At 46.3% G+C, this 27849-nt stretch overlaps 1 protein-coding gene across 2 annotated transcripts in view; it reads left to right on the top strand.

Moving 5' to 3' along the window:
- The window catches only part of LOC140201546 (thrombospondin-2-like), a 135943-nt gene that overhangs the window by 104708 nt on the left and 3386 nt on the right, over window positions 1–27849 (top strand). For both annotated transcript variants that reach the window (XM_072265827.1, XM_072265828.1), the window contains exons 16-21: window positions 279–397; window positions 4285–4519; window positions 11421–11648; window positions 14325–14596; window positions 21540–21637; window positions 23899–24038. In XM_072265827.1, the coding sequence (XP_072121928.1) occupies window positions 279–397; window positions 4285–4519; window positions 11421–11648; window positions 14325–14596; window positions 21540–21637; window positions 23899–24038 (1092 nt within the window). The remainder of the gene's footprint in view (window positions 1–278; window positions 398–4284; window positions 4520–11420; window positions 11649–14324; window positions 14597–21539; window positions 21638–23898; window positions 24039–27849) is intronic.

Below are 27849 nucleotides of genomic sequence, written 5' to 3'. Positions count from 1 at the left end.
AATATTGTGGGCCGAATGGACGTACTGTGTTGTAATTCTCTACGTATCATCTAAAAGGCTCTCAGGTGCCCCATTTGTATCTCTACCTTCCACCACTACTGGAAGTGTATCTTCTCTCTCTCCCCGCATACATCTTTGAATTTTCTTCCTCTCATCTTAAGTGCACGCCCTCTAATATTTGACATGTTGATGTAATCTTTAATATTTGACATGTTGATTGAATCTTTCTTAGCCTATGACCACTGTCACCAGGGTAATTCTTATTCCCATGTCAATAGGCATCCTGAATGAGGGTGACAACTGTCCCTATGTTTATAACACTGAGCAGAGGGACACTGACAAGGATGGTGTTGGAGACATGTGTGACAACTGCCCGCTTATGCATAACCCTGACCAGGTAAGGACAACTGTCCCTGCTCTGCCTATCATGCTTCTGTAATTACCAGGTGCAGGAGACCCCACCCACCCCAGAATTTCTCTTTTCTCTCCCCGCCCCTTCCATCAGACAGAAAATACAAAAACACATACAACCAGGCTCAAGTACAGCTTCTGTATCTCCCAAATATAAGACTACTGTATGATTCCCTTGTATGATAAGATGGACTCTTAACCTCAAAATCTACCTCATTGTCATCTTGCACCTTATTGTCTCCCTGTACTACACTCTCTCAGTAGCTATAACACTAGATTCTGCATTCTTGGAGCACTCTACGTATGTATGTCCTAATGAAGGGTCTCGGCCTGAAACATTGACTGTTAATTCCCCTCCATAGATGCTGTATGGTTTGCTGAGTTCCTCCAGCATTTTGTGCAGGTGGCATGCAAAACCAAGTATTTCGCTACACCTTGGTACCTGTGACAGTAATAAACCAGTAAGCCCAGGTTTGCTTGCCCGTGGGTTATTGAGTCCATGAAGAGCTCTACTGAAGTACAAGTCCTCTCGTCTACAGTTGAATCTAGTCCCCAGCAAGAACCACTGGAAGGGTTCAGATGCTGGTGTTGGCCACATCTCTTGAGCCTAAAGAGAAGTTCCTTGGATTCATAAGCAACTGCAGACGCTGTGAGACAAACTGCTCACAGGACTCAATCCAGATCTAGGGTCTCGACCCAAAATATCGACCATCCCTTTGCCTCCACAGATGCTACCTGATCTGCTGAGTTCTTAAGACACTTTTTTTTTGCTGAATGGATGTTCCAACACTGGACCAGCATTAGTTGCTGACCACATAAGGCTTTGTGCTCAAAGGATGTGGGTACAAATCAACACTCACAACACGCAGGAGGAAGTCAGCAGGTTGGGAAACGATTAGTCAACATTTTGGGCCGGAACCCTTCATCAAGACTGAAGAGGGAAGGGGCAGAGGCCCTATAAAGAAGGTGGGGGGAGGATGGGAAGGAGAAAGCTGCCTATCACCTCCCACATGTTTCCGCCTCGTTCTACTACCCATTGTGTTTACCCCTTTTCCTTCTTCACCTTTCCTGCCTATCACCTCCCTGCTTCCCCTCCCCCACCCCTTTATCTTTCCCCTGACTGGTTTTTCAGCTGAAACCTACCAGCCTTCTCCTTCCCACCCTCCCCCCTACCTTCTTTATAGGGCCTCTGCCCCTTCCCTCTTCAGTCCTGACAAAGGGTTCCGGCCCGAAACATTGCCTGATCATTTCCATGGATGCTGCCCGACCTGCTGAGTCCCTCCAGCGTGTTGTGAGTGTTGCTTTGACCCCAGCATCTGCAGAGTATTTTGTGGGTACAAATCAGTTACTCCAGAAGACCATGGCATAGGGGTAGATTAGGGCATGCAGCCAATCGACCCTGCTCTGCCAGCCAATCATGACTGATTTCTTTTTCACTAGAAACATCAACTATCCACTGCACTCCATAGATGCTGCCTAATAAGTTCCTCCAGCTCTCTTTCTGAGTTGCTGCATCTACAAAATCTCTTTGTTACCTGAATTTATGTAACCCTTAACCCCTTACCAGTCAGGGACTATCAATCTCTGCCTTAAATATACTCACTGACTTGGCTTCCATAGGTTCACTGCCCTCTGGCTGAAGGAAGTCTGCCTCATCACAATCTCAAAGGGCCTCTCCCTTTGTTCTGAGGCTGTGCCCTCAGATCTTAAACTCTCCTACTACTGGAAACCTCTCCCTATTCACACTATCCAGGCCATTCAGTATCCAGTAGGTCTTAATAAGATCTCCCCATCCTTTAAACTCCCAGAGAACACGCAATGAATCCATGAACACCAGCTCACCGTTCATGCTCTCTTTTTGCATATATATGTGTGTGTAATTTATCAAATATCTTATGTATTGCACTATACTGCAGCTGCAAAATTGATAAAAGTGCTTTATCATGTCACATCTATTGTGATACAGTGAAAGTTTGTCCTGCATGCAATCACATCGTTTCATCACAGCAGTTCATCGACGTAGTACAGGGAAAGCAGTCTCAGAATGTAGAATAAAGTTCAAGATAATTTTATTATCAAAATACATATGTGTCACTACATGCGTCCCTGGGATTTGTTTTCTTGCGGGCATACACAGTAAATCCAAGAACCCTAATAGAATCAAAGAAAGACCGCACCCAAGAGGATGGACAAGCAACCAATATGTAGAAGACAATAGACTACACAAAAGAACTAATAATAATAAATATACATGCTGTAAACATTTAGAACATGAGGTGAAGAGTCCTTGAAAGTGAGTCCATAGGTTGTGTGAACAGTTCAGTGATGGGGAGAGTGAAGTTACCTCCAGCAGTTCAAGAGCCTGATGGTTGATTAATAACTGATCTTGAACCTGGTGGAGTGAGTGAGTCCTGAGGCTCCTGTATCTCCTTCCTGATGGCAGCAGCAAGAAGAGAGCACGTTTCCTGCAACAACACTTCACGTGTATGTGCTCACTGGCAAGGAGGGCCTTACCGCTGATGGACTGGCCTGTATCCACTACTTTATGTCACAGTTAGAGAGGAGGTCCAGTGCAGGGAGACTATAAGGTGCAAGGGCCTTGATGCGGTCGATTGTGAGGTTAATGTCCACCTTATCTCACAGGAATTTCATTCAATAGTCTCATAATACTGTCCTTGAGCCTGGTGGTGCTTGCTTTCAAAGTTTCCTACCTTCTGCCTGAGAGGAGGGGTGGGGAGGGGGAATATCCAGGGTGGGTGGGTTTCTTTTTCATTCTGTGGTTGTTTTACTGGAACAGCAAGAAGTGTAGACAGACACCATGTAGGGTAGGGGGTCAGTTTCAGAATCACAATCAGATTTATAATCATTGACATACCTGTATGTCAAATTTGTTATTCTGCACCACATACTGTACGCACCATAAAATTACAATAAGTCACAAAATGAATAAGTAATGCAATAGGTCATGTCCATGGGTTACATAGAACATTGAACAGCACAACACAGGAACATGTCCTTCAGCCACAGTGTGAATTAGCTAAAATGTAAATCAAAAAGAGCTCCAAAACTAATCCCACCTACCTACACAATGTCCATATCCCTCCATCTTCCTCATCTTCATGTGCCTAATGTCTCTTAAAAGCCTCCAATGTATTTGCATCTACCACCACACCAGAAAGCTTATCCCTGACATCCCCTTTGAACCTACCCTCTTTCATCTTCAATGCATGCCCTCTGGTATTAGGAAACAGATACTACCTGTCTGTTCTATCTGTGCCTCTCATAACCTTATAAACTTCCATCAGATATCCCGTCAGCCTCTGTCGCCCCAAACAAAACAACTCAAGCCTCTCAGGATAGCACACGCCCTCTAACCCAGGCAGCATCCTGGCATCCTGCACCTTTTCCAAAGCCTCAATATCCTTCCTATAGCGAGGGTTGACATTGACTGTTCAAAAATCTGATGGCAGAGAGAAAGAAGCTGTTCTTAAAACACTGAGTAGCACACATGAAATGCTGGAGGCCAAGCAGTATCTATGGAGAAGAGTATAGTTGACCTTTACAGCTGAGACCCTTCAGCAGTTTAATTCTGTCGCTGTCTGTAAGGAGTTCGTATGTTCTCCCCATCAATGCGTGGGTTTCCTCTGGGTGCTCCAGTTTCCTCCCATACTTCAAAGACTTACTGATTAGGATTAGTAAGTTGTGGGCATGCTATGTTGGAATTGGAAGTATGGTGACACTTGTGAACTGTCCCCTGCAAATCCTCAGAATGTATTGGTTGTTGAATCAAACAACACATTTCACTGAATGTTTCAATGCCCTGTACATGTGACAATAAAACTAATCTTCTTTTCTTTCTGCCTTGTCCTGCAGGAGGACTCCGACTCGGACCTGGTGGGCGATCAGTGTGATGACAATCAGGATATTGATGAGGACGGCCACCAGAACAACCTGGACAACTGCCCGTACATCGCCAACTCCAACCAGGCCGACCACGACAAGGACGGGAGGGGAGACGCCTGTGATCCTGACGATGACAATGATGGGGTCCCTGATGAGAAGGACAACTGTCGCCTTGTCCCCAACCCTGACCAGTTAGATGCTGACGGTGAGTGCTAACTAGTGAATATCTCAGCAAGGGGCCTCCCACAGTCTCAAGGAAGCCCACGAATGTTCAGTCCGATGATATACAGCAGATTCCAGTTCATTGGTCCATCGGTTAATTGGGGTAGCCGCTTATTTGGGACAACTCTTAAAGAACAAAAACTAATTGAGAAAATAGCTGGGATTCCCTTTGTTTATTGAGGACACTATGCTGCTTAACTGAAACAGGAGACTATTTGCAAACAGTTTCTATCTAGCGTCAGTTCTGTGAACTTTTGTGGCCATTAGACACTGCGCATGCTTAGAGAAACAGTTTTTAATTAGTGTCACTTGCGTGTGTTTCTGTTCAAAAAGCAGTGATTTGTGTCACTGATAGTTGGCGAGAAATAAGCAGTAAGACAGGTGTTCGGGCTCAGGGATGCCACAAATGGCCTGAGGTGAAAATTAAACAATTTCACAACTTCAACAAGTTAGGAACTATGAAGAATTTGAAAGTATCAGCAATCATCTTGAATGTTACGATGAAAATGAAGATTTGGAGGATGTAACCATCAAAATCGTTTGATGAAGGCAGTCCGTTATTTACACTAGGTGTCGGTGCTAATTTTGTTAATTTACTGTCGATCAAGAGAACATGCAGCATGTTGGTTGTCCGTTGCTCCAACGTCGACAGTGAAACCTGTGCGGGTGAGTTTTTAAAGTGGAAAAGCCATTGCACTGGGACGGTTCCAGTCTCTTGACCTCGAAATTCCAGTCCAATGGTACAAGTAATTGTCACAAACTGGGGTCTTCCGTAGTTGCAATGGTTAGCCATGACTTGTGTGCCTTGTCATGCCCCTTGCTCTCCACAAAGCATTGCAAAACGGCCTTCTTGGCCTTTGGATCTCACTGTTTATCTCATCGGCTCAGTCTGGTGGAGCTGACTCTAACTGCTAGGACAGAAATGTCCCTATTTCAGCAGGGCCTGAAGCCTGCTGGCTTTCATCACCAGGTTTAGCCCGTCTGTCGAGTTGGTGTGACTACTGTCGCATGCAAACAGCTACCTGGGGCCAAAGGTGAGAGCTGAGTGTCCGGTGGGGACCAAAGGTGAGTGAGCTGCCCCAAAATTGACACGACAAGGACCTTCGCTAGAGGTGCTACCCTCCCCGGACACAGTGCACCAGAAAAATTCCTCTGTTGATATCTATTATACACGGGTTCACAGTGCTGTAATAACATTGGTGGTGTTCTAATTTGTTGTGTATTTAATTTAGGTATACAATTTGTTTCTCAATTAAACAGAGTAGACTATTTTATACCTTTATAACTATTTCCATGAATGTTCAACTAATTGGGACAGTTGCTTAATTGGGCCAAAATGTACGGATCCTGATGTTTCCCAATTAACCAGTATCCACTATATTAAAGTTCTGCATGTCTGCTAAAAAAAATTATGTTTAGAGTCAATATTCTCCAGAATACTAAGTACACTAGAGAGTTGGCTGATGTATGTTGAGAACTTGGACAATTATCTGCAGAACATTGTCCCAACTCTGTCTAGATAGTCTGTTGAAATGCTGAGTGCCTGGACACCACACACAAAATGCCGGAGGAACTCAGCATTTAGGGGAACAAACAGTCAATGCTTTGGGTCAAGACCCTGCTTCAGGACTGAGAAGGAACAGGGCAGAAGCCAGAATAAGAAAGTGGTGGGAGGGGGACAGCAGGTGACAGGTGAGACCAGGTGAGGGGGAAAGTGGGTGGGTGAGGGATGGGAGGATGAAATGAGAAGCTGGGAGCTGACAGGTGACGAGGTAAGGGGCTGAAGAAGAAGGAATCTGATAGGAGAGGGAAGTGGACCATGAGAGAAGGGGGAAGAGGAGGGGAGCCAAATGGAGGTGATGGAGGTGAGGGGGTAACCAGAATGGGGAATGGAAAAAGAGAGAAGAGGGAATGGGGGTGTCATTACTGGAAGTTCGAGAAATCAAGGTTCATGCCATCAGATTGGAGGCTACTAAGACGTAACATGAGGTGTTGCTCCTCCAGCCTGAGTTTGGCCTCATCAGGCAGTCACGAAGACCATATTTAAACATAACGGGAATGGGAGGTTCGATTGGCATGTGGAGATGCTGCCTTTTGTGGGGAGCAGATCAAAGGTGCTCGACAAAGCAGTCCCACCTGGTCTCATTGGTCACCAGCCAGATGTATTCCGACCCCTACCATCTCCTTCTTATTCTAGCTTCTTCCCCATTCCTTTCCAGTCTTGATGAAGGGTCTCATCCCGAAACGTTTATTCTCCTCTATAAATGCTGCCTGACCTGCTGAGTTAATCCAGCATTTTGTGTGTGTGCTCTGGATTTCCAGCATCTGCAGAATCTCGTGTCCATGAGTATCTGGACAATTGTCTGATAAATATTCATACCTATGATCTGTTCTTTGAGAGTTCTATTGCCTTGTACTTTCCCTCTACTTCTTTAGCATTTGGCCTTATGAATATTTAGCCAATTCTTGTTTTGAGTGTCATTTTGGAATGTTCATCCAAACAGCAAATTGTTGTGTGTTGTTTTTTAGCTGTCCTATGGTTACTGACACTGCTGCCAGTACCTCTCTGGTCAAAGGAGAAGCCAATAGATTAAAATCCACCTCAAAGATCAAGGCTACAGGATCCTTGGACTTGCACACCAAATGTTCCCCATTTCTCCCAAGGAACCTGATGTTTGTGGTGTATTTCCTATCAAAGTACATCACTTTGTGCTAATCAGCAATAAGTTCTCCCACATTCCTTCTTTTGCCAATTGATGGGTTGAGGGTTTGATCTTCTTATTTCTCCATGTGGGCGATCTGTTAGCTTTTATGTCATGGAGGGGTTGTGGGGGGATGGGTTTGGGATTTGTGAGTTCTTATTTCTTTTTCTTTTCATGCACGGAGTTGGGGGGATTATAACTAGAGGATTGATGTCTTTCTTACAACTACTTCCACAGTTCTCTCTATTTTATGGCTATCTAGAGAAGAGAAATCTCTGAGTTGTATTTTGCATACATACTTTGGTAATAAAATGTGTGTTGGCACGTGGCCAAGTGGTTAAGGCGTCGGTCTAGTGTCTGACGGTCACTAGTTTGAGCCTTGGCTGAGGCAGCATGTTGTGTTCTTGAGCAAGGCACTTAACCACATATTGCTGTGATGACACCGGTGCCAAGCTGTATCGGCCTAGGCCCTTCTCTTGGACAACATTGGTGGCATGGAGAGGGGAGACTTGCAGCATGGACAACTGCTGGTCTTCCATACAACCTTGCCCAGGCCTCAGTCAACATCGAACTCGATGGACAACCGAAGAAGTTGATAATAAAATGAACTTTTGAACATTTAAGTTCAATTTTCTATTGCTCTGCCCATCTTACTATTATCCTGTCATAAATGGCAGTCCTTACAGTTAACAGTGCCACTGATTTTCATGTCAAAGTCAAGTTTATTGTCATATGCACAAGTACATCCATACACAGGTGCAATGGGTAAGCACCCTAATGCCTTCACCATCATTTTGCGAGATTTTAACCAGGCCAGTCTGAAAAAATCACTAAGCAACTACCATCAATAGATCATTTGCAATACCAGAGGAAACAACACACTGGACCATTGCTACACCACCATCAAGAATGCCTACCATGCTATTCCACGCTCTCACTTCGGGAAGTCTGATCACCTGGCTGTACTTCTACTCCGTGAGTATAGGCAGAGACTGAAGACTGCAGCACCAGCAGTGAGGACCAAGAAGGTTTGGACAAAGGAAGCACAGGAGCGCCTACAGGACTGCTTTGAATTGGTGGACTGGACTGTATTCAGGGATTCATCTTCAAATCTGGATGAGTATGCTACAGTTGTTACCGACTTCATTAAAACCTGTGTGGATGAGTTTGTGCCGACAAAGACTTACTGTCCATTCCCAAACCAAAAGCCATGGATGAACCAGGGGGTACATCGTCTGCTGAAGGCTAGATCTGTGGCATTCAAGTCTGGCAACCCAGGCCTGTACCAGAAAGCTCAGTATGATTTGCAGAGGGCTATTTCAAGGGCAAAGAGACAATTTCGAACGAGGTTGGAGGTGATATCAGATGTACGGAAACTCTGGCAGGATCTACAAGACATTACTTCCTACAAAGCGAAACCCAATAGATTGAATGGCAGCGATGCTTCACTACCAGATAAACTCAGTGCCTTCTATACCTGCTTTGAAAGGGAGAATATAACTGCAGCTGTGAAGATCCCTGCTGCACCTGATGACCCTGTGATCTCTGTCTCAGAGGCCGACGTTAGGCTGTCTTTAAAGAGAGTGAACTCTCCCAAGCAAAAGGTCCCAATGGAGTATCTGGTCAGGCTCTGAAAACTTGTGCCAACCAACTGGCAGGAGTATTCAAGGACATTTTCAACCTCTCACTGCCACGGGCAGAAGTTCCCACTTGCTTCAAAAAGGCAACAATTATACCAGTGCTTAAGGAGAATAATGTGGGCTGCCTTAATGACTATTGCCCGGTAGCACTCACATCGACAGTGATGAAATGCTTTGAGAGGTTGGTTATGACTAGACTAAGCTCCTGGACCCATTGCAGTTTGCCTATTGCCACAATAGGTCAACGGCAAACGCAATCTCAATGGCCCTCCACACAGCTTTAGGCCACCTAAACAACACAAACACCTATGTCAGGATGCTGTTCATTGACTACAGCTCAGCATTTAATACCATCATTCCCGCAATCCTGATTGAGAAGTTGCAGAACCTGGGTCTCTGTACCTCCCTCTGCAATTGGATCCTCGACTTCCTAACCAGAAGACCACAGTCTCTGCGGATTGGTGATAACATCTCTTCCTCGCTGACGATCAACACTGGCGCTCCTCAGGGGTGTGTGCTTAGCCCACTGCTCTACTCTCTGTATACAGATGACTGTGTGTCTAGGCATAGCTCAAATACCATCAATAAATTTGCTGACGATACAACCATTGTTGGTGGAACCTAAGGTGGTGACAAGAGATATGCCAACTAGTGGAATGGTGTCACAATTTATTATTATTATATGTTTTTTCTCTCTGCTAGATAATGTATTGCATTGAACTGCTGCTGCTAAGTTAACAAATTTCACGTCACATGCTGGTGATAATAAACCTGATTCTGATTCTGATTCAGATGGATGATAGAAAAATAGAGCGTTATGTGCTATGTAGGAGGGAAGGTTTAGATTCATCATGGAGTAGATTGAAAATTCACAGCATGTTGTACTGTACTGTTCTTTGTTCTAAAATCTAAACATAAATTATACATGTTTGTCACAAAATAGTACATAACTAGAATCCGGACACAGTAAGTGTTGTGCAAAATGGCCATAGTGATCATCTGCAGACTTAGTAATCCCACCTCCAACATTCATAAGCAATGCTATTTCATTAGGAGGTTGAGGAGATTTGGTATGTCACCAACAACTCTAGTAAATTTCTACAGATGTACGGTGGAGAGCATTCTAACTGGTGGCATCACCGTCTGATATGGAGGGGCTACTACACGGGGTCAGGAAAAGCTGCATAGGGTTGCAAACTTAGCCAGCTTCCATAATAGACAATAGTTTCCCCGACATTGAGGACATCTCCAAAATGCGATGCATCTATCATTAGGGACCCCAATCATAAAGGATGTGCTCTCTTCTTCTTACTAGCATCACAGAGGAGCTACAATAGCCTGAAGACACACATTCAACATTTTAGGAACAGCTCCTTCCACTCCACATCAGATTTCTGAACCAACAATGAACACTACCTCACTATTCACAAACGAGACAATCTGCAGACGCTGGAAATCCAAGCAACACGCACAAAATGCTGCAGGAGCTCAGCTAGCCAGGCAGCAGCCATGGAAAAAGAGTACAGTCAACTTTTCGGGCCGAGACCCTTCTGTACTTTTTTCCATAGATGCTGCCTGGTCTGCTGAGTTCCTCCAGAATTCTGTGTGTTGCTCTACCTCACTATTTACACTCTCTTTTTGCACTACTTATTCAATATTTTAATGTATATTTTTTGTAATTTACAGATTTTGTAAATGTATTTCACTGCACTGCTGCCGCAAAACAACAAGTTTCATAACGTATGTCAGTGATACTAGACCTGGTTTGGAGAAATGTCTCTTTTCCATACACATTAATTAGTTAATTACGTTATATACATGTATATAGTTAAATGACATTAAACTTGACTTGGCTGGATTCTGACCTTGTTAATGTGTGTAAAAACCCTTGCATCCTACCTTTTCCATGTGTATTTTTATTCTGAAGTGAGTGTGGATTACCAGAGTTGTGATGTTCTGTTGTATTACACTATACTAACTCCCCGTGCTGGCTCCCTCCAGTGTTTTTCATCCTAGATCATAAGACCATAAGACAAAGGAGCAGAATTAGGCCATTCAGCCCATCGAGTCTACTCCACCATTCCATCATGGCTGATTTATTATCCCTCTCAACCCTGTTCTCCTGCCTACTCCCTGTAACCTTTGACACCCTTACTAATCAAGAACCCATCAACCTCCGATTTAAGCTTAACCAATGACTTGGCCTCCAAAGCTGTCTGTGGCAATGAGTTCCACCGATTCACCACACTCTGGGAAAAGAAATTCCCCCTCATGTCTGTTCTAAAAGGATGTGTCCCTCTTCTGAGGTTGTGTCTTCTGGTCCTAGACTACCCCACTAGAGGAAATATCCTTTCCGCATCCACGAGGCCTTTCAATATTCAATAGCTTTTAAGGAGGTCTCCCTCCAGCAAGCACAAGCTCAATGCCATGAACCGCTCCTCGTACTTTAACCCTTTCATTTCTGGGATCACTCTCATGAACCTCTTCTAGATCCTTTCCAGTGAGGAGGAGGAACTAACCACTTCTGACTGTGCCCCTGCAGGTGATGGTCGAGGGGACGCCTGTAAGGACGACTTTGATAATGACAGCGTCCCAGACATCTACGACGTGTGCCCTGAGAACAGCGCCATCAGTGAGACTGACCTGAGAAATTTCCAGATGGTCCACCTGGATCCTAAAGGGACAACACAGATCGATCCCAACTGGGTGGTGCGTAACCAGGGCAAGGAGCTGCTGCAGACCGCCAACTCTGACCCCGGCCTGGCTGTTGGTAGGTAACAATCGGGACAAGCCAGGAAAGGCAGTGGCTTTGCCCAGAATATCATAAGACGCAAGAGCAGAATGAGGCTATTCAGCCCATCAAGCCTGCTCCGCCATTCCATCATGGCTGATTTTTTTATCCCTCTCAGCCCCGTTCTTCAGCTTTCTTCCCATAACATTTTACGCCCTGATTAATTAAGAACTTATTATCCACTGCATTAAATGTACCCAATGAACTGGCATGCATAGCCATCTGTGGCAATGAATTCCACAGATTGAACACCCTCTGGCTAAAGAAATTTTTCCTCATCTCTGTTGTAAATGGATGTCCCTCAATTCTGAGGCTGTGCCCTCTGGTTCTAGACTCCTCCACTACTGGAAACATACTCTCTACATTCACTCTATCTCAGCCTTTCAGTATTCAACAAGATTCAATGATATCCACCCTCATTCTTCAAAACTCCAGTGATTACAGGCCCAGAGCCATTAGATACTCCTCGTAGGTTAACCCTTTCATTGCAGCAATCATTATTCTCTCCTCTGGACCCTCTCCAGCACATCTTTTCTGAAATAAGGGGCCCAAAACAGCTCACAATACTCAAAGTATGGTCTGGCCTTCTATCCATAACCCTTAACCCCTTGGTCAAACATGAACCAATCAATCACTGCCTTCAGTACCCCTAATGACTTGGTCTCCATAGCCTTCCATGCAATGAATTCCAACAATTCACCACCCTCTGACTGAAGAAATTGCTCACCTTAGTTAGAACATAGTACATAGAACAATACAGCAGACCAACCCTCTTTTCAGCCCATAATGTGATGTCAAAACAGTTAAAATGCAAATCAAAACCCCACAAAGAGTTCCTCAGGTTCGTGTGCCGATCTAAAAGCCTCTTAAAAGCTCTAATGTATTTGCCTCTACCACCGTACCACCCAAATGGACTCAGTGTTCGAACCCTCCATGATGTCTCCCCAGGGGCAGCTGTGACGTTCTCGGTGAGTAGTAGTGCAACACCTCCCACTCTTTTGACCTCTTCCTCTAAAACTTCTAAACCCTGGTACGTTAATCACCTGCCCACCCTCTCAACCAAGTTTCAGTAATGGTGACAACATTGCAGTTCCATGTATTGATCCATGCTCCAAGTTCGTCACCCTTACCTATAATACTCCGAGCATTAAAATATGCACATATTTCAAACTGCCCAACCCATCATACCTGCTGGAAAGGATGTCTTCAGATAGAGTGATAAACTTTTGTTTGTATGCCAATCTACAAATCGTTCCATACATAAATACAACAGGTAGCACAGATCATTTTGTAGGTAGATACAGTGGGTAGTAGGGATCGTTCCATGGGTAGATATTGCGGGTAGTATGGACCGTTCCGTATGTAGATACAGCGGGTAGTACGGATCGTTCCCTGAGTAGATACAGCGGGTAGCATGGATCATTCCGTGGGTAGATACAGCGGGTAGTATGGATTGTTCTGTGGGTAGATATGCAGGTAGTACGGATCGTTCCGTATAGAGATACAGCGGGTAGTATGGATTGTTCCGTATATAGATACAGCAGGTAGTATGGATCGTTCCGTATGTAGATACAGCGGGTAGTACGGACCATTCCGTATGTAGATACAGCGCGTAGTACGGACCATTCCGTATGTAGATACAGTGGGTAGTACAGACCATTCCGTGGTTAGATACAGCGGGTAGTACGGATCATTCTGTGGGTAGATACAGCGGGTAGTACGGATTGTTCCGGAGACGGATACAGCGGGTAGTGCGGATCATTCCGTGAGTGGGTACAGCAGGTAGAACAAATGGAGGAGAAAACAGAGTGTAGAATAAGGTGTTACAGTTACGGAGAAAGTGTGGTGCAGGTGGACTATAAGGTGCATTAGCCATACCAGGTTGGCTGAGAAATCAGGAGATAATTCTCATCACATGCGGCCTGTTCCATAGTGTTATAACAGTGGGAGTGGGATGGAAGTTGTTGTTGTGCCTGGGTGTACCTGTTTTCAATGTTTTTTATCTTCTGCTTGAGGGAAGTGGTGAGAGGAGAGAATGTCTGGGGCAGGAGTGGTCTACGATTACTTTGACTCTATTCCTGAGACACACTCGATGGAAGAGAAACTGGTTTACATGATTAATTGGGGCGGGTCCACAACTCTCTGCAATTCTTTGCAATCTCAAGCAGAGCCACTGCCATACCAAGCCATGATATGATGCTTTCCCTGGTGCATCGATACAAATAGGTGAGGGTCAGTGGGGATATACTGAACTTCATTAGCCTCATGAGGAATTAGAGATGCTGGTGAGCTCTCTTGGCCATAGCATCGACATGATTGGACCAAGATAATTTATTGGTTATGTTCACGCCCACGAATTTGAAGGTCTCAACCATCTCTACCTCAGCACCATTGGTACCTGCAGGGGCATTTGTAGCACTCCGCTTCCTGAAAGTCAGTAGATCTGACACCATTACCCCATCTAGAATATATGTGACTCTAGACCCCAGCACGTGGCCTGATCCAAAATTGCCCAGGAGCCAGGGATGGATAGATATGTGTAGTAACTGCCAGGGATCTCTCTCACCCCAGTAGTGAATCCTGATCTTCTCTAAAATGGATGCACAACAAGGTGAGGCTTTCCTGTTTGGAAATATGTCCTTTGCCAATCCACAGGCTTCGATACGTTCAACGCCATCGACTTTAGCGGCACCTTCTACGTCAACACAGACCGCGACGATGACTATGCCGGCTTCGTCTTTGGCTTCCAGTCCAGCAGTCGGTTCTACGTGGTGATGTGGAAGCAGGTCACCCAAACCTACTGGGAGGAGAAGCCTTCCAAGGCCCATGGATACGCCGGCGTCTCCCTCAAGGTTGTGAACTCCACCACGGGACGGGGAGAGCACCTGCGCAATGCTCTCTGGCACACTGGAAACACCCCGGGACAGGTAGGACAGCCTGATTTATGGTAAGCTGGCTCATCTCCCAACCCCTGGGACTACAGGCTCAGAACACATACATAGAAAATAGGTGCAGGAGTAGGCCATTCGGCCCTTCGAGCCTGCACTGCCATTTATTATGATCATGGCTGATCATCCAACTCAGAACCCCGCCCCAGCCTTCCCTCCGTACCCCCTGATCCCCGTAGCCACAAGGGCCATATCTAACTCCCTCTTAAATATAGCCAGTGGAACTGGCCTCAACTGTTTCCTGTGGCAGAGAATTCCACAGATTCACCACTCTCTGTGTGAAGAAGTTTTTCCTAATCTCGGTCCTAAAAGGCTTCCCCTCTATCCTCAAACTGTGGCCCCTCGTTCTGGACTTCCCCAACATCGGGAACAATCTTCCTGCATCTAGCCTGTCCAATCCCTTTAGGGTCTTATACGTTTCAATCAGATCCCCCCTCAATCTTCTAAATTCCAACGAGTACAAGCCCAGTTCATCCAGTCTTTCTTCATATGAAAGTCCTGCCATCCCAGGAATCAATCTGGTGAACCTTCTTTGTACTCCCTCTATGGCAAGGATGTCTTTCCTCAGATTAGGGGACCAAAACTGCACACAATACCCCAGGTGTGGTCTCACCAAGGCCTTGTACAACTGCAGTAGTACCTCCCTGCTCCTGTACTCGAATCCTCTCGCTATAAATGCCAGCATACCATTCGCCTTTTTCACCGCCTGCTGTACCTGCATGCCCACTTTCAATGACTGGTGTATAATGACATTCAGGTCTTGTTGCACCTCCCCTTTTCCTAATCGGCCACCATTCAGATAATAATCTGTTTTCCTATTTTTGCCACCAAAGTGGATAACTTCACATTTATCCACATTAAATTGCATCTGCCATGAATTTGCCCACTCACCCAACCTATCCAAGTCACCCTGCATCCTCTTAGCATCCTCCTCACAGCTAACACTGCCACCCAGCTTCGTGTCATCCGCAAACTTAGAGATGCTGCATTTAATTCCCTCATCCAAGTCATTAATATATATTGTAAACAACTGAGGCCCCAGCACTGAGCCTTGCGGTACCCCACTAGTCACCGCCTGCCATTCTGAAAAGGTCCCGTTTATTCCCACTCTTTGCTTCCTGTCTGCTAACCAACTCTCCACCCACACCAATACCTTACCCCCAATACCGTGTGCTTTAAGTTTGCACACTAATCTCCTGTGTGGGACCTTGTCAAAAGCCTTCTGAAAATCCAAATATACCACATCCACTGGTTCTCCCCTATCCACTCTACTAGTTACATCCTCAAAAAATTCTATGAGATTCTGCAGACATGATTTTCCTTTCACAAATCCATGCTGACTTTGTCCGATCATTTCACCACTTTCCAAATGTGCTGTTATCACATCCTTGATAACTGACTCCAGCAGTTTCCCCACCACCGACGTTAGGCTAACTGGTCTATAATTCCCCGGTTTCTCTCTCCCTCCTTTTTTAAAAAGTGGAGTTACATTAGCCACCCTCCAATCCTCAGGAACTAGTCCAGAATCTAACGAGTTTTGAAAAATTATCACTAATGCATCCACTATTTCTTGGGCTACTTCCTTAAGCACCCTGGGATGCAGACCATCTGGCCCTGGGGATTTATCTGCCTTCAATCCCTTCAATTTACCTAACACCACTTCCCTACTAACATGTATTTCGCTCAGTTCCTCCATCTCACTGGACCCTCTGTCCCCTACTATTTCTGGAAGATTATTTATGTCCTCCTTAGTGAAGACAGAACCAAAGTAATTATTCAATTGGTCTGCCATGTCCTTGCTCCCCATAATCAATTCACCTGTTTCTGTCTGCAGGGGACCTACATTTGTCTTTACCAGTCTTTTCCTTTTCACATATCTATAAAAGCTTTTACAGTCCGTTTTTATGTTTCCTGCCAGTTTTCTCTCATAATATTTTTTCCCCTTCCTAATTAAGCCCTTTGTCCTCCTCTGCTGAACTCTGAATTTCTCCCAGTCCTCAGGTGATCCACTTTCTCTGGCTAATTTGTATGCTTCTTCTTTGGAATTGATACTATCCCTAATTTCTCTTGTCAGCCACGGGTGCACTACCTTCCTTGATTTATTCTTTTGCCAAACTGGGATGAACAATTGTTGTAGTTCATCCATGCAACCTTTAAATGCTTGCCATTGCATATCCACCGTCAATCCTTTAAGTGTCATTTGCCAGTCTATCTTAGCTAATTCATGTCTCATACCTTCAAAGTTACCCCCCTTTAAGAATTTGTTTCTGAATTAACTATGTCACTCTCCATCTTAATGAAGAATTCCACCATATTATGGTCACTCTTACCCAAGGGGCCTCTCACGACAAGATCGCTAATTAACCCTTCCTCATTGCTCAAAACCCAGTCCAGAATAGCCTGCTCTCTAGTTGGTTCCTCGACATGTTGGTTCAAAAAACCATCCCGCATACATTCCAAGAAATCCTCTTCCTCAGCACCTTTACCAATTTGGTTCACCCAATCTACATGTAGATTGAAGTCACCCATTATAACTGCTGTTCCTTTATTGCACACATTTCTACTTTCCTGTTTAATACCATCTCCGACCTCACTACTACTGTTAGGTGGCCTGTACACAACTCCCACCAGTGTCTTCTGCCCCTTAGTGTTACACAGGTCTACCCATATCGATTCCACATCTTCCCGGCTTATGTCCTTCCTTTCTATTGCGTTAATCTCTTCTTTAACCAGCAACGCCGCCCCACCTCCCCTTCCTTCATGTCTATCCCTCCTGAATATTGAATATCCCTGAACGTTGAGTTCCCATCCCTGGTCACCCTGGAGCCATGTCTCTGTGATCCCAACTATATCATAATCATTAATAACAATCTGCACTTTCAATTCATCCACCTTATTACGAATGCTCCTTGCATTGACACACAAAGCCTTCAGGCGCTCTTTTACAACTCTCTTAGCCCTTATACAATTATGCTGAAAAGTGGCCCTCTTTAATGCTTGCCCTGGATTTGTCGGCCTGCCACTTTTACTATTCTCCATAGTACTTTTTGTTTCTACCCTCACTTTACACCCCTCTGTCTCTCTGCACTGGTTCCCATCCCCCTGTAGTGAACTATCCTCCTCACGCCTAGCCTCTTTAATTTGATTCCCACCCCCCAACCATTCTAGTTTAAAGTCACCACAGTAGCCCCCGATAATCTCCCTGCCAGGATATTGGTCCCCCTAGGATTCAGGTGCAACCCGTCCTTTTTGTACAGGTCACGCCTGCACCAAAAGAGGTCCCAATGATCCAAAAACTTGAATCCCTGCCCCTTGCCCCAATCCCTCAGCCACGCATTTATCCTCCACCTCATCGCATTCCTACTCTCACTGTCGCGTGGCACAGGCAGTAATCCCGAGATTACTACCTTTGCGGTCCTTTTTCTCAACTCCCTTCCTAGCTCCCTATATTCTCCTTTCAGGACCTCATCCCTTTTCCTACCTATGTCATTGGTACCTATGTGTGCCATGACCTCTGGCTCCTCACCCTCCCACTTCAGGATATCTTGGACACGATCAGAAATATCCCGGACCCTGGCACCAGGGAGGCAAACTACCATCCGGGTCTCTGGACTGCGTCCACAGAATCGCCTATCTGACCCCCTTACTATCGAGTCCCCTATCACAACTGCCCTCCTCTTCCTTGCCCTACCCTTCTGAGCTACAGGGCCGGACTCTGTGCCGGAGGCACGGCCACTGTCGCTTCCCCCGGGTAAGCTGTCCCCCCCAACAGTACTCAAACAGGAGTACCTGTTGTTAAGGGGCACAGCCACCGGGGTACTCCCTATTACCTGACTTTTCCCCTTCCCCCTCCTAACCGTGACCCACTTGTCTGCCTCCCGTGGCCCCGGCGTGACCACCTGCCTGCAACTCCTCTCTATCACCTCCTCACTCTCCCTGACCAGACGAAGGTCATCGAGCTGCAGCTCCAGTTCCGTAACGCGGTCCCTTAGGAGCTGCATCTCGATGCACTTGGCGCAGATGTAGACGTCCAGGAGGCTTGGAGACTCCAGGGCCTCCCACATCCGACACCGAGAACAGCAAACTGCCCTCACACTCATACTGCCCCTCTCCTCAAATAACAACAGAAAATGAATGCCAAACCTCCTTCGCCTCGCCCGTTTCCGCCTAAGCCAGTTGAGCCGAAGCCCTTAAGTCTTCACTCTGCTCCCGGCTCACTCCGCAGCCCGCAAACTACGCTGCCCGCTCTATGAGGCTCTGTTCCTTTTAAATCTGCCGCGCTGCACAGCCCGACGTCACACGCCTGCGCAGTCCCGCCTCTCAGAACGCCGTTGGAGAAAAAAAAAATAACGAAAATTTCAAAAATGTCTTTCTCGGCACTCCCACTCAGACTCTCAGACTCCTTCTTCGAATCCTTATGAAAATGACCTTATGAACATGACCTTATGAAAATGACCCTGGTAGATGTAAGGTGATAAGTGCTCCTGAACTTTGTGGTGTGGGTCTTTGGGCTCCTGTACCTCCTGCCCAATGGTATTACTGAGAAGAGAGCAGCCCCTGGGTGGTGGGCAACCCTGTTGATGGATTCTGTATTCCTGCGACAGTGCTCCATGTAAGTGTGGTCAGTGGTAGGGAGGGTTTTACCTGTGATAGACCGGGCTGTATCCACCACTTTTTGTAGACTTTCTCCATTCTTGGACTTTGATGATTCTGTACCAAGCTGAGGCAACCAGTTAAGATACTCTCCTCTGTGAATTTCTAGAAGCTTATCAAAATTTTAGGTGACATGCCAAATCTATGCAAACTCTGAAGAAAATAGAGGCACTGTTGTGTCTTCTTTGCAATGGCATGTATGCTCATCCCAGGGCAGATCCTCTGATACAGTACTGACCCTCACCACCTATGATTCCCTGATCAAAACTGACTCATGGACCACCGGCTTCTTCCTACCGTAGTCAATAATCAGCTCGTTGGTTTTGCTGACATTGCGTGAGAGATTGTTATTTTGGCACCACTCAGTCAGAGTTTCAGTCTTCCTCCTGTGATGTCACTTTCGATGAAATATGGATTTGTATTCCCAGAGCCTTCTGTTCTACAGCACTCCTCAATACCCTACCGCTCTCTGTGTAAGCTCTACTCCAGTTTGTCCTCCTAAACTGCAACACCTCACACATGTCTGCATGTAATTCCATTTGCCATTTTTCCAGTTGCTCCAGATTATCCCATGAATAAAAAGCAAACACCTCACCTCTTGGTCCATAGTCCCAAAAGATTCAGCTCCAAGGACTTACCCAGACGCTTTTTAAAGGTGCCAGCAGTTTCTGCCTCCACCACCCTACCAGATTTCCACCCCCACCACCCTATCAGATTTCTGTCTCCGTAACCCTATCAGACTGTACATTTTGGGTGAAAAGAAAGTTCTCATTTCTTCGCTGACCTTTCCGCTGATTCTGTTGTCTTTTTCCCTTCAACCTCTCTGCTGGCGGATAGGAAACCTTCCATTCTGTTCACTCCAGACTCTTCCCTCAGCCCACAACCATCAATGCTTTGCTTAAACGATGTTGCGCACACACTACTTCATCCCTAACGCTGCTCCGTTCTGCTCAAAGGACATGGGCTCATTTTCAGCGACACCCAGATCCCTCTGCACATCTGCACAGTACTGAAACAGACTCTTCAGCCCACAAGGTAGTGCCAAACTCATTAAATTACTAATCAAATGCCCCGATAAACCATTTCCCTCTGCCTGCACAATGCCCATCGAATTCCATTTTCCTGCACATTCATGTGCCCTTGAACACTTCTACGGTATCTGTCACCACCCCCTGCAGCACATTCCAGTCACCCAACACTCTCTGTGTAAAAAAACTTGCTCCACAAATCCCCTTGGAATTTACCCCTTCCCTCATTAAATGCATGCTCTCTGGTATTAGACAACAAAGCCCTGGGGAAAACCGATACTGGCTGTCTAATTGGTCTGTGCCACTCATATTATTATACCTCTCCCCTCAGCCTCTGTGGCTGCAGAGAAAATAAGTCCGGTTTGTCCAAGTTCTCTTTATAACAGTTGCCCTCTAATCCTGGAGAACCTCTTCTGCATCCATTCTTTCATTCATTCATTCATTATATGCTGTGCCATATGACATGGGTGATCTTGGTCTTCACCATGGCAATCTTTTCTGTAGAAGTGGCCTTCTTCTGGGCAGTGTCTTTACATTATCCATTATCTTCAGAGATTGTCTGCCTGACGTCAGTGGTCGCATAAGCAGGTAATATACACCAACAGCTCATACGACCACCCACTACCTGCTCTCATGGCTTCACGTGACCCTGATTGGGGGTGGCTAAGCAGGTGCTACACCTTGCCCAAGGGTGACCTGCAGGCTAGCGGAGGGAAGGAGCACCCTACGCCTCCTTTGATAGAGACGTACCTCCACCCCATCGCTTCTTCTGCATCCTCTCCAAAACCTTGACATTCTTCCTGTAATTGGGGCAACTAGAACTAATTGCGATGCTCCAGAAGTGGCCTAGCTCGACTTTCATCAGGCTGCAAACACAACGTCCTCACCCTTGTGCTCAGTTCCTCAACTAATAAAGGCAAACATGCCAATGCCTGCTCACTGCCCTATTGACCTGTGGAGCTCAAGATCAGGACCACAAGATCTCTCCCTACATCATCCCAGTGAAGGGTTTTGCCATCGTACATTTGATCTAAAGTTCAACATTTCTCATTTGGCCCGGTTAAACTCTCTCTGTCTGCCCTAGAGCAATAAAGGAGGGAGTTCTGGGTTACAAGATCTTTAGGTCAATAAACAGAGACAAAATAGTCGAGGAAAGGCCCTTTTATATGTAAACTTCCTTGTTGCTAATGTGCACCCTGTGGACTCCCCCAGAATGAATGTAGATCTGTTTGGCATTTTAGGTCCGAACTCTGTGGCATGACCCCAAGAACGTTGGCTGGAAGGATTACACCGCGTACAGATGGCACCTGATTCACCGGCCCAAAACAGGCTTCATCAGGTAACTGGCCATGGGGGCCGGTGAGCTCCCCAGCCATCCACGATCTTTCCGCTGCTCATTTAGAAGTGGGGGGCGGTGGAATCAGCCAGCTGTGTGGGGTGCAAAGAGGGGTGGGGACTAAGGATTATGCAGTTTTGCCTTTCCAGTCTGGGAATAGCTCAGGCCAGTCACGGCCTGTTCTCTCTCATACAAACACAAGGAGCAGTTCTCACAGCCCTGCTCCACTGTTAAGGCCTGTTCTCTCTCATACAACCACAGACATCCCACCTTTCCCGGAACTTCGGGGAGTCTCCCGCATATTAATAATGGCTCCCTGATGCCCGCAAATTATATACAATATCACGGAAATCAATTTTTTTGAGAGCGAGCGAGAGAAAAGCAAGAGAGAGGGCAAGAGCGACCACGAGAGAGAGCACGAGAGAGAAAGCAAGTGAGAGCATGCGAGCGAGAGCGTGTGAGCAAGAGAGGGAGAGATCGAGCAAGAGAGAAAGCAAGCGAGAGCGCTTCAGAGCGCGCGAGCGACCACGAGAGAGAGAGAGAGAGCGCGCGCCATGGCAGAGTGTTCCAAAAAAAAATAAAACGTACGTCATCCCAGACTACACTAAAGTGCACCCCTGCCTAATAGGGGTCAAAATAATGACAGTGTTGCTCGCTGCACTGTTTGCAACAGTGACTTTTCTATTGCCCATGGTGGGTTAAAATGTAAAAGACATGTTGGGGTGAGTTTAACAGGTGTCATTCGTTCATTAGCATAGCTAACGTTATTTAAACTAGCTGGCTAGCTGCTAAGGAGCTACTCTATTGCAGACATCCCACCTCTCCCAGAAGTCTCCCGCAAATTGATGGTGCTACCTCCCTGAAATGAATTTTTGCAGGGTGGGCTGTCTGCAAGCACAAGGAGTGATCCTCACACCCCTGCTCCACTGTTATGGCTGGGCTGACCTGGAATTGAAATTGATTGGTTATTGCCACGCAATGAGTTACAGTGAGAAGGTTTTGGTCTGTGTACCATCCAGCCAGATCATTCACATGCATGATTAAATCAAGGTAGTGTAAAAAGCAGAATGCAGAATAGAGAGTTACAGTTAGAGACAGAGTGCAGTGCAGGCAGACAAATAAAATCCAAGGTGCATAATGAGACAGATTGAGAGATTAAGATTTCGTTGAGTTTATAGTGTGAGGTGTACAGTGTTTTAAACTTTATTAGTCAAGAGATTGAGGCCAAGAGCCGAGAGGTGACATTGCAGCTCTGTAAAACTCTGGTTAGATCATACTTGGGCTAATGTGCTCAGTTCTGGTCACCTCATTATAGGAAGCATTGGAAGCCTTAGAGAGGGCGCAAAGAGGAGCTTCTGGTGCTGCTGCCTGGATTAGAGTGTATGTTGTATGCAATAGATTGAATGAGCTAAGGCTTTTCTCTTTGGAACAAGGAGGGTGAGAGGTGAATTCGTAGAGGTGTATAAGATGATAAGAGGCATAAATTGTGTGAATAGCCAGAGACATTTTCCCAGGGCAGAAATGGCAAGGGCATCAATTTAAGGTGATAAGAGGAAAATACAGGGGAGATGTGTCAGAGGTAGATTTTTTACACACAGGGCGATGGGTGCGTGGAACGTCCTGCCAAGGATAATAGTACTCTGAGGAAGACACATATTTTAATGTTATTTTGTGTATTATTTGAGTCAAGTGGGGAACCAGGAATATATTTATTTATTTTTCTTGAAATACAGCACAGAATAGGCCCTTCTGGGCCTTCAAACTGTATCGACCAGCAAACTCCCAATTTAATTCCAGCCTAATCATGGGATAATTTACAAAGACCAACTAACCTGTCAATAGGTATGTCTTTGGACTGTGGGGGAAACAGAAACAGGCCATTCAGCCCATCTAGTCCATACTGAACTATTATTTGGCTGAGTCCCATCGACCTGCACCTGGACCACTGCCTTGCACGCCCCTCCCATCCATGTACCTATCCAAATTTCTCTTAAATGTTGTAATCACACCTGCGTCCACCACTTCCACTGACAGCTCATTCCAGAATCTCACAACCCTCTGAGTGAAGAAGTTCCCCCTCACATTTTCCTAAACATTTCACCTTTCCTCCTTAACCTATGATTTATAGTTTTATTCTCACCCAGCCTCAGTGGAAAAAGCCTGACTGCGTTGCTTGCATTTATCTGATTTCATAGTGATTGAATAAACTTTTGTGTATGAAATATGAGTGCGTAGCAACAGTAAGAGTGTCTCTTCTTCCACAGGGTGGTGGTCTATGAAGGTAAACAAATCATGTCTGACTCCGGTCCCATCTACGATAAGACGTTAGCCGGTGGACGACTAGGGCTCTTTGTCTTCTCCCAAGAAGCCGTTTACTTCTCTGATCTCAAATATGAGTGTAGAGGTAAGTCCACTGTAGCCAGCCCCTGTGTGAACGGCTTTTCGTGGAACCTGCGATTCAGTGGCCCGTGAGTGGCGGCAATGCTCTCACTGCTCAGACAGTGCCAGACCTGGCCCTCTCTCACTGACACAGTCCATCCTGGTAGTTAAGACTACCTTATTCTTAAACCAAAGTTGTGGAATCTATTCAGGGTTCCAGAACTCACTGTTGAAAGGTTTGTGGGTGGGGGGGGGAGTGGGGGCAGGAATACTTGTCACATTTAATAAGCACATTTACAAGCTCATGAAAGCTGAAAAGTTGAATTAAATAACTTGGCCAAATATGGACTTGGAGTCCTACAGCACAGAACCAGGCCCTTCAGCCCATCTATTATTCTGCCTAGTCCCATTGACATTCACCTGGACCATAGCCCTCTGTACCCCTCGCATCCATGTACTTATTCAAACTCTCTTCCACTGGCACCTCATTCCACGCTCTCACCACCCCCTGAGTGAAGAAGTTCCCTTAAACTTCTCACCTTTCGCCCTAAACCCTCTGGCTCCATTCTCACCCAACCTCAGTGGAGAAAGCTGGCTTGCATTTACCCTATCTATACCCATCACCTCCATCAAATCTCCACTCATCCTCCTGAGCTCTAGGGAGTAAAGTCCTAACCAATTCAACCTTTCGCTTGATCCATGCTCCGTAGCATCGCTGACTAATCAGAGTTAACTCCCAGCCGTCGGGCATTCGCTTCTCAAACGCCGCAAGAAACTGGCGTTCAGCTACCGTCTTCAGTTCTGGTCACCTCATTATAGGAAGCATGTGCAAGCTTTAGAGATTTACCAGAACGCTGCCTAGATTAGAGAGCATGTCTGATGAGGACAGGGTGAGTGAGCCAGGGTTTCACTCTCTGGAGCGTAGGAGGAGGAGAGATGACTTGATAGAGGTATACAGGATGGTAAGGGGCAGAGATGGAGTGGTCAGTGAGACTTTTTCCCAGCACGTAACGCCAGGCTGAAGGAAAGACTGTACCCCGCTGTTGGAAGTATACTGACTGGTTTCCTAGTATACTGACTGGTTTCCTAGTATACTGACTGGTTTCCTAGTACGATAAGATGTACAGGGTGTTTAAGATGTTAAGAGGCATAATTAGAGAGTGGACATCCAGCGACTTTCACCCAGGGCTGAAATGACGAATATGAAAGGACATAATTTTCAGGTGACTGGAGAAAAGTACAGTTGGGGGTGGGGGGTGGAATGTCAGAGGTAAGTTTTCTTTAAACAGACAGTGGTGGGTGCATGGAATGAAGTGCCAAAGGTGGTGGTAGAGGCAGATATGTTAGAGATCGACACTATCCTGGGGTTAAAGGACCGTCTGTGTCGGTGTGTGGGTTGGTGGGAAGAGCGGGGCCTGTTTACGCTGTTGCTATTTTGTTGCCTGTTGTGTTTTATGTGGGCCTGCTGTGTGGTGACACTTGTGGGCTGCTCCCAGCACACCCTCGGGTGGTTGGCTGTCAATGCAAATGCTGCATTTTCACTGTACGTTTCGACACACGCGCGACAAATAAACTTGAATATTGGATGACAGGTAACTGGAGTGCTTTGCGGGAGGGAAGGGTTACAGTTGGTTAAAAGGGTCGGCACAACAGTCCCTGGCTTTTAAAGAGAATGGTGTAAAAAAAAACATCCACTGACTGGCAGTTCTGTGGGCAACAACACCTTATTAATGAGAGAGATCAAAGGAAAAAGGCCAGAACAGTTCACGCTGACAGGAAGGCAACGGAACGCAGATAACCTCACGTACAACAGTAGTGTGCAGAAGAGTATCTCTGAACACACAGCTTGTCAAACTTTGAAGTAGATGGGCTGCAGCAGCCAAAGATCATGAACATACATTCAGTGACCACTTTATTAGGTACCTCCTGGAGTGGCCACTAATTGCATGTTCTATAAAACTGGATGCCACTTCCTGGGGAATGAAGGAAAGTGTGTTGGAAGTTCTAGCCTAGTTGCTTGCATTAAGCAGAGGTTGAATATTGTCTCCGCCTCTTGGACTTGGTTCCACTGAATTCATGGAGATGAATCTCAGAAGACGGACCTGTGTTTGCTCACAGCATGAGTGATCAGGAGCAATTGCTTTCTCACCAGAAATACTCAACAGGCCCGTCAGCACCTGCGGGAGGGAAAACAACCCAGGGAAGGGTTAGCGCTGCAACCTCACAACCCCATTGACCTGTGTTCACTTCTGACCTCTGGTGCTGTCCGTGTGGAGTTTGGAAGTTCTCTCCGTGACTGACAAACACAAGAGATGCTGGAAATGCAGAGTAACGCACACACACACACACACACACACAAAATGCTGGAAAACTCAGCAGGTCAGGCTGCATCAATGGAGGGGAATAAAGAGCTGCCTTTTCAGGTCAGGGCCCTGAACCTGGTGGTGTGGGACCTAGGGTTCCTGTAACTCCTTCCAAATGAAAGCAGTGAGAAGAGAGCCTGACATGGATGGTGGGTGCCCTTGACGATGGATGCTGCTTTTTTGTGGCTGCAGTCCCTGTGTATTTGCTCAATGGTGGATAAGAGTCTCAGCCTGAAAGATCGTCTCTTTAGTCTTCTCCATAGATGCTGCCCGACCTGCTAAAGTTTCTCCAGCATTTTGTGTCCGTTACTCTCTATAACACTGTGGCTTTCTTCCAGGTGCTCCAGTTTCCACCCAGGTCCCAAAAACATGTGGACTAATAGCTCTCAGGATGAGGCTTTTCATTCCAGAACTAATGAGATGTCCTCCTCCTTCAAAGAAAGGGGCTTTCTTTCCTCCACCATCAACGCTGCCTTCAACTGCATCTCTTCCATTTCATGCACGTCTGTACTCACCCCATCCCCCCACCACCCTATCAGGGATAGGGTTCCTCTTGTCCTCACCTACCACCCCATCAGCCTCTGTGTCCAGCACATAATTCTCTGAAACTCCTGCCACCTCTGACGGGATCCCACCACCAAGCACATCTTTCCCTCACCCCCCCGCCGGACTTTCTGCTTTCTGCAGGGATCACTCCATACACAACTCCCTTGTCCATTCGGCCCTCCCCACTGATCTCCCTCCTGGCACTTACCCTTGCAAGCAGAACAAGTGCTACACCTGCCCCTACACCCCTTCCCTCACTACCATTCAGGGCCCCAGACAGTCCTTCCAGGTGAAGCGACACTTCACCCGTGAGTCTGTTGAGGTCATCGACTATATCCAGTGCTCCCGGTGTAGCCTTCTATATATTGGTGAGACCCGATGTAGATTGGGAGACTGCTTTGCCGAGAGAAAGTGGGATCTCCCAGTGGCCACCCATTTCAATTCTACATCCCATTCCCATTCTGACATGTCAGTCCCTGGCTTCTTCTACTGCCACGATGAGGCCACACTCAGGTTGAAGAAGCAGCACCTTGTATTCTGCCTGTGTAGCCTCCAACCTGATGGCATGAACATCGATTTCTCCAGCTTCTGGTAATTGCCCCTCCTTCACCATTTCCCATTCCTGTTTCCCTCTCCCACCTTATCTCCTTCCCTGCCCATCGCCTCCCTCTGGTGCTCCTCCCTCTTCCATTTCTTCCATGGCCTTCTACCCTCTCCTGTCAACTTCCTTCAGCTCTTTATTGCTTTCACCAATCAACTTCCCATCTCTTTACTTCACCCTTCCCCCCTCTCCTGGTTTCACCCATCACCTACCACCTTGTACTTTTTCCTCCCCTCCCCCCACCTTATTGCTCTGACTTCTCACCTTTTTATTTCAATCTGAAAGAAAGGGGTTTCAGCCCGAAATATCGACTGTTTACTCTTTTT

The sequence above is a fragment of the Mobula birostris genome, chromosome 8 (assembly GCF_030028105.1).
Source record: "Mobula birostris isolate sMobBir1 chromosome 8, sMobBir1.hap1, whole genome shotgun sequence".
Lineage (NCBI taxonomy): Eukaryota > Metazoa > Chordata > Chondrichthyes > Myliobatiformes > Myliobatidae > Mobula > Mobula birostris.
This window is presented reverse-complemented; position numbering and strand designations above follow the sequence as displayed.